This window comes from Myotis davidii, unplaced genomic scaffold (assembly GCF_000327345.1).
Source record: "Myotis davidii unplaced genomic scaffold, ASM32734v1 scaffold705, whole genome shotgun sequence".
In the NCBI taxonomy this organism is placed as follows: Eukaryota; Metazoa; Chordata; class Mammalia; order Chiroptera; family Vespertilionidae; genus Myotis; species Myotis davidii.
Genome location: NW_006296405.1, coordinates 127,879 through 135,110, shown reverse-complemented (window position 1 = coordinate 135,110; position 7,232 = coordinate 127,879). Strand labels below are relative to the sequence as shown.

Below are 7,232 nucleotides of genomic sequence, written 5' to 3'. Positions count from 1 at the left end.
AATTAGAGAAAAGGAGGTTTTGTTTTGGGCTGTGTTCTTGGTGAGTAGCCTAAAGTCTAAAGAATTTTTTTCTGGTCTCAATAGCACCATCGGAAAAATCCCTCAGCAGCTAATGAGTATTGTTTGTCCCCTTTTCATTCTGATTTACACCAAGTCCAGTACGATGGTGCCGGTTCTGGCTTCCCACTCAAGGGAAAAAATAAAATGACTTTAAGGTTATTTGAATCATTCTTTACCTTTCAATAGATTAAATCTGACATTATTACAGCCCAAGATTGTTCTTTTTGTTTTTGAATGAGTAACGCAGCTTTTCCCTCCCGCCCCACTTCTTGCCTTCTTGCCTCTCCCCTTCCTTCCCTTCTTTCTTTCTTAAATACATAACCCTTTAGAGCAGTGGTTCTCAACCTTCCTCATGCTGCGACCCTTTAATACAGTTCCTCATGTTGTGGTGACCCCCAACCATAAAATTATTTTCATTGCTACGTCATAACTGTAATTTCGCTACTGTTATCAATTGTAATGTAAATATCTGAGATGCAGGATGTATTTTCATTGTTACAAATTGAACATAATTAAAGCATAGCGATTAATCACAAAAACAATATGTAATTATATATGTGTTTTCCGATGGTCTTAGGCGACCCCTGTGAAAGGGTTGTTTGACCCCCAGGTTGAGAACCGCTGCTTTAGAGCACCGAACGTACTATTTAGACTTGGGCCCTCACCGCTGCACAGACAGAGCTGTAGCTGTGCACTGATAACGCACCTTCCATTTAGGGGGTCGCGAGCCCAGGGCATCTCGTCAACCCCTGAAACACTGCAGTAAAGCCCTGCTGTCATGTGTTCAAGGTGGCCATTAGTCCCTGTCTGGGCATGACACCCAGGCCTCTGACTGGAGAGCTGACGTCCCCTGCCCTCACCGGAATGGTTCCTGATTTATTTATACAAATAGCCCCAGTCTCACATGGCTCCCCAAAATCATCTCACCAGAGAGAAAGGGAGAATTTGGCAGAGGTCAGCATATCAATAGCAAACAACAGATTAATAACTACGCGCTTTAATATTCAACATTCATCATTGCACAGAGTATTGCTGATCACTTAAATAATACATGTCAGTTAACCTAATGCAGAAACGAGTAAAGTCAAACATTCAAAGCAATACCTGGAGCATGGAAAGGCTGTGAGTGCCACTTAACGCCCGCAGCGCGGCGTCAGCACGGGTCTTTAGGAACAGTGACTCGCAATCCTTACCAACGGGGCAAAGCCCTGCGGGAACGACACACACACACACACAGCCTGTCAGACAGCGCGGCCAAACGCACAGCAGTTCTGACGGGTTTGGCGAACCTGACTTTCCACGTATATACAGTAGTTTCCAACACTCGAGTGTCGTTGGGTGCTGGGGATGCAGAATAGGAAGACGGGGGCTACCATTTACTCTAAAATAGGATCGAGTGGGGAAACCTAAACTCCTGACTAGTCAACTTTAAAATGGCACGACCAGAACTTTGTTACAGAGAAAACAGTTTTCTTTTTTTTCTTCTTAAAAATGTATGTGTGTCAAAAAGGCTGAAAATCTTGTCCGTGCTAGGGGAAAGTTGAGTGTGGAAAAATTTGCATTAAAAAAAATGTATGTTGTAAAGAAAATAAGAAGCCAGAGCATTTTGGCATTAGCAACAGGCTGCACTAGTTCTCAGGCAATAAATTTATGGGGAAACATGACAGGCTCCTCATTAAAGCTATGTGTACGTTGGCTGGATTTTATACAGGATTCTTGACTCTTGTGGAAAACTGGGCACGGCTTGACATCTGAACAATGTCGCTGGTTTGTTTGATTTCTAAAGCATTGGAAAATGTTATACTTTGGAAATCAAGTAGAGAGGAATAAACATACTGCAACAGAACTGGGCTGAATCGGAAAGTTCCTTTTCCATATGAATCTATGCGATATTTATTACCTTTACTTCTCTTACAAACACAGCCCCCGTGCTAGAAATACTGTGGTACTTTTTTCTTTCTTTTTTTTTTTTTGATGGCGAGAAAATAGTGCCGTTAAGGCGAATCTTACCCAGCAGCAGTAACCACCTAAGGATAGGCAATTTTCAGTTGGCTTTTCAGAAGCTGGTTGCCATGACAAAAAGCACAATTTATTCCTCAGTTCCTTATCGCAGCTACAGATCACAGACCATAAAAATTAACAAGGCTCTTTTCCTTTTCCTGATGATTTCAGAGTTCCTCATCCTTACCTGAGGTCTTTTGTTCCCCCAATTAAATGGAATGAATGTCAGTCATCTAGCAATTCAATTAATGCTGATTCAAAATTCTGGCCCAAACCAGAATCTATAATCACAACCTCCTAATCACGGCTCAGCCATGAGAATGAAAAGTAAGTAGGAAATTGCACTAATTACTCAATTAGACTAATACTGTATTTTAAGCAAGGGCTTAAGGGGCTGTCAGCTCTGACAAAGGACCATGGAGGCACCCTCACCTGTGTGCCCTCGGCGGCCCGCCCGGGGCTGATGTGCACAAGTGCCCATGATTTCCGCCCATCTAAGGCGGGATGGGCCCGAGCTGGGTGATGGAAATTCCTAACAGAGACACCAGCGAGGGGCAGCCCTGCACACGGACAGCGGGCTTTCTGGGAGGCCGTGGCCGGTGAAGGCACCGAGCACACACCACCACCGGCGCTGGCTCCGGGAAGCGTGCCGCGAGGAGGAACGTCCAGGAAGTGTGAGAGCCGCTGCACTGAGCCTTAAAATGGAGCGATGCTGGCGGAACCAGCCTCCAAACTCACCGCAGAGCCCGTATCTGCGCTGGGAAGAGTGCCTCGACCTGCGGCCCTCCCCTGGGGGCTCTGGGGAGGCTGGGAGCCAAGAGTCACCCGCACCCCAGGGCCCGCTTCTCAGGCAGCACGGCCTCTCTGGACAGCCTCCAGGAAACCAGGAACGTGAGTGGAAAGGAACTGGGTGGGAAGAACACCCCAGATGTGAATGAAGTGTTTACACAACAGCACGGGGTACAAGCCCAAATTCCCCGCCCCACCCCTACCCCCAGAGACCCTTTCTTCCTACTCAGTTCCAGAGACGTGAATACGGTGTGGATGACGGGTGGACGCGAGCCTGTGCTGCCTCTGGTTCGTGTACAAACCCCCTGGAGCTGGAGAGGAAGAGGGCAGGCGCCTATCACGCGTGTCCTGGTCTGGAAAGGACCAGCTGGGGAACTGCTCAGGGGTCCACCAGCAGAGAAAACATTTATTTGAGTGGGACAGACAGTCTTTACTTCCAGGGTTTGCCTTGCAGGTGGCCGCTGCCTTGAGAGCGGGGGTTCGCGTGGCTGGCAGGGCCCCCGCTGGACAGGTTCTGAGCGCTGCGGGTGCCGGGGACCTTGGAGTCTCTTGCCGAGGCGTTAGCATGGCTCAGCCGGCCTGAGGGAGCAAGGGAGCAGGGAGAGAGCTGCAAGCATGGTCCCAGGGACAATCTGCCAAGTACACTTTGAAACGAATGAAGTCTTACGCTCCAACCACTTTGAAGCTAATCAAGTCCTATTCAGCATTCACTTAAGGCTAAAACCTACTGTTTATCCCTGTGACCAACCTAACGGTGGGGACAAGGGCAGGGATGAAAGGCAACCCAGCCAAGCCAGCCTGAGCCACCTTCCTTCTAGGCAGAGGAGTGAGCAGGAGCGACGAGAGGACAGAGAAGAGGAAGTAGTGTGCAGAGGAAAGGCCGGAAGTGGTCTGTGTGCCTAGAAGCAACAGAAGGACATGAAGACTTTCCAAGAAGGAATCTGGATGCTTCAGGTTGGCCTCTCAACTCTGCCTGAGACACACACGTCGATGAAGTCTCTTCTCTCTTCTCTGTGCACAATGCCCAATTCTCGCCACAATCTCGCATCACCTCCACTTGCCCCCCTCCCTGCATCGCTCCTGTAACCTTCCAAAATATTGGAAGACTCTGAATATATTACAAGGGATCACAAATCTCAAGCTCTATAGAAAAGTATGATCTCTAAAGGTCAAAAGATCTTACTGAGGTTGTCTGTCGGACCCTGCTCCTCTTCCAGGTAATATTCTATCTGTTTTAGGTCTTCTGGGGTAAATCTCCACTTATTCTCAGCCGGTGCGGGTGGCACTTTGGGGCTGGGCCGTTTCCGGGCAGAACCAGGAGGAAGGGCTTGCTGGCAAGATGCAGGCAGGGAACCCGTAATCAGTCCTTCGGGGAATTTCTGAGCTAAGACTTTGAGACCTGGGTGCGGGAGATCAGAGAGGAAGCAGCGTCAGCACTGTGAGGCCACGGCGAAACCTGCCACGGAGCCTGCGTGCCTCCTCATCCCTGGCTTCCAAGCCGAGGCCGGCACCAGGACGCGAAATCTCTCTCCACTGCTTCACCATTATGAAAATTACACCAGAAAATGTCGCTTGTTATGTGGGATTCTGAGAATTCCCCCAGAAATCCTTCGGCGTAAGTGCTCAGCATCAAAGCTTTCTCACAGAGCCCTGATGCAATGTCAGTATTTCAGGAATTTAAAACATGCGCCGATAAAGATAAAGCGCAGGGAAGTTTCACAGAACTGCCTCCTTTCAGCCGCACAGCTCTCTCTTTCCAAAGCACAGGCAGCCCTGGGTCTATTGGGCTGCGCTTCACTGCACTTCACAGATGTATTTTTATTGTTTTTATTTTTTACAAACTGAAGGCAAGACCCCCTACCAGCAAAAAGGTTATGACTCCCTTTGCTGGGACACTTGCTTGGTAGTGGTGATCTGCGTGTGTCCGAGGAACACCTGTGCTAAATCCTGACCTCTCCCAGGAAAGAGGGGATGACCTGGGGGTGAAGGACTGTGAGCCCCGATTTCAGCCCTTAAAGCCCGGAGCAGAACACAGCCCTGCTCGCTCACCTCCGGAAAGCATGAAGAGGTTTTCAAATCCCCGCTCGCACATGGTGGTGGCCGCCTGGCTGGCCAGCCTCTCGTCGTCGTCATACAGAATGATGATCTTGCCGTGAGCATTTTTCTACGAGTCGGACGAGTTAAGGTTTGACCACACTGAGTTAATGCTTCCAGACTACAAGAAACCCCCAAGGAACAGAGAGCTGTCCAAGTTCACCTCTCTGAACTCAGGGGAGTGCCAGAGGGGTCCTCTCTTTACCCATCACCCTGGCAGTTACTAGATTTCTTTCTGTCATGGAACCCACTCGAGCCGGTATTCTCTTCTCTTATAAACTAACAGTACCCTGATCTAAGATGCACTAGGTACACTACACACCCTTCAGCTCTATTATCATCACAACCCTGGAGAATAAGTATTACAAGTCCATTCTACAGGCAAGGAAGTAGAAAAACTTTTATGTTCAATATGCTCTAACGCAGCTCTGTTTATAATAGAAAAAAAAAGTACAATAAAGCGGAACATTTTAGTAAATTATAGTACATCTGAAGACATTTACACGATATCAAAAATGGAGTTTATAAAGACCGTGTGTTAGTGTGACAAAGTAACTGTAATATCAAGTGCGGAGAAAGCAAGACACTGAATTATATATACAGTGTGATTTCTCCTTTGTTAAAACATACATAGAAGACAGTCTGGAGTAAAATATACAAGAAATGTAATAAGAGTTGTTCAAATGGGTGATTATCAAAGATTTCAATTTTCTTTTTCTCACATATTTCAATATTTAAATTATTTTCTACTTGTATGATTTTTATGAGCAAAAATATTAAAATTTTAAGAAGAAAAAAGTTAAAATAGAAGGAAGAAAATTCACTTCATAAGTTTTACCTGGGAAAGCTTTCTGGGGGGAAAAACGTGATACTTTTTTCTGAGAGAAAGAGAGAGAGGGAGAGAGAGAGAGAGAGAGAGAGAGACATCAATGTGAGAGCAAAACAACCATTGGCTAACTACTACATGCTCCCACCAGGGAACAAGCTCACAACTGGGGATATGCCCTGACCGGGAATCGAACCTGGAACCTTTTGGTGCACAGGACAATGCCCAACAACTGAGCCACACCGGCCAGGACAGGACTAACTCTTAATGGATCATAGCCTTTAACCTGATGTACTTCAGCCCAGTGCAGGATGGCTTAGAACCATCTGCAATCATAGTCAGCATATTCAGTAACAGCTAAGAATCCAAATTCTAAAATATGCCAAAATAAGCTAATTGCTATAAAAAGTCATGCACACATTGCTTCCGGCCTTTGGCTAAGATCAAGTGATGTATCAAAAGTCCTTCACAGGGTTTTCCTGGTAAGTTTGATTATTACAAACCTCATCCTCACCCAACTCCTTAAAATGCAACAAAGGATACATATTCAAGAATATCATTTGAATAAGGGTTCATTGTTCTAGACAGAGTTGCAATTGGGTAACTGTAAGCTGTAAAGAAAGGAAAATTAGGAAGTTTGTAGCTTTCCTAGTACAACTTGACCCCGCCCCCCCTCAAGTGCGTTTAAGTCTCACTAAGAGCTTAAAGAAATATATTTTCAAAATCAACAAGCCATAAACCTAAATACTTTTGTGAAAGAAAAGAATCAGGACACTATAAACAAAATACGAAGCTTTACTTGACTGTATCTGACGGCAGCCCTGGGCCCTGAGCCATGGGAGTGTGTCATCGGCCTGTCTCAGAGCATTACGGGAAAGCCAGCTCACCATGGACCGGGCTAGCAGTTAAGGGACCACTGATGGTCCCTTGACTGTTGACCATGGGATGTGGTCAGGGGCCCGATGCAGGAATGGGCGGTGTTGTTGGGAGGCACTGTGAGGCCACCTCTCTCTTACCTCCAACAATGTGGCACTGCTGGTAAGAGTCTCTATCGCGCACATCGAGCAGCAGGAAGGGGCAGTCGGGGTACGGCTTGTCTCTGCTGTTCGGCTCTGCTTTCTTCGCCAGCCCTTTGTCTAGATCCAGTTCTCCAACACCACTGATGACGCTGCAAGTGGAAAAGTAGGTCAGCAGCAACTAGTCTTAAAGGTCAGATGCTTTTCTTCAGAATAGCGAGAGAGAGCTCAGTGTCTTTTCAAAAGACACTGCAAAGCAAAAGGAAAATGGGTATAGTGTCTCAGTCCTGCTTCTGAATACAAGATCCTGTGGTTCCTATTTTATCTCACTGGGCCCCAAGGCGAGGACCCACAGGTCCCCGCTCACCTCCCGACAGTGTACGCTAGGCCGTTAGCCTGGCTGAGGGGGAGAAGCTGTCGGGTGCGTGCTGCCGCCGCAATCAGGG

The 7,232-nt window shown here is 47.2% G+C and overlaps 1 protein-coding gene across 2 annotated transcripts in view; it reads right to left on the bottom strand.

Moving 5' to 3' along the window:
• Positions 1 to 3,058: 3,058 nt before the first annotated feature.
• CEP41 (centrosomal protein 41kDa) overlaps positions 3,059 to 7,232 on the bottom strand; it is a 35,802-nt gene continuing 31,628 nt past the window's right edge. For both annotated transcript variants that reach the window (XM_006771366.2, XM_015568871.1), the window contains 5 exons: positions 6,787 to 6,938; positions 6,314 to 6,381; positions 4,900 to 5,014; positions 4,034 to 4,249; positions 3,059 to 3,429 (listed from right to left, as the gene is read on the bottom strand). In XM_006771366.2, the coding sequence (XP_006771429.1) occupies positions 3,281 to 3,429; positions 4,034 to 4,249; positions 4,900 to 5,014; positions 6,314 to 6,381; positions 6,787 to 6,938 (700 nt within the window). In that variant the 3' untranslated portion in view covers positions 3,059 to 3,280. The remainder of the gene's footprint in view (positions 3,430 to 4,033; positions 4,250 to 4,899; positions 5,015 to 6,313; positions 6,382 to 6,786; positions 6,939 to 7,232) is intronic.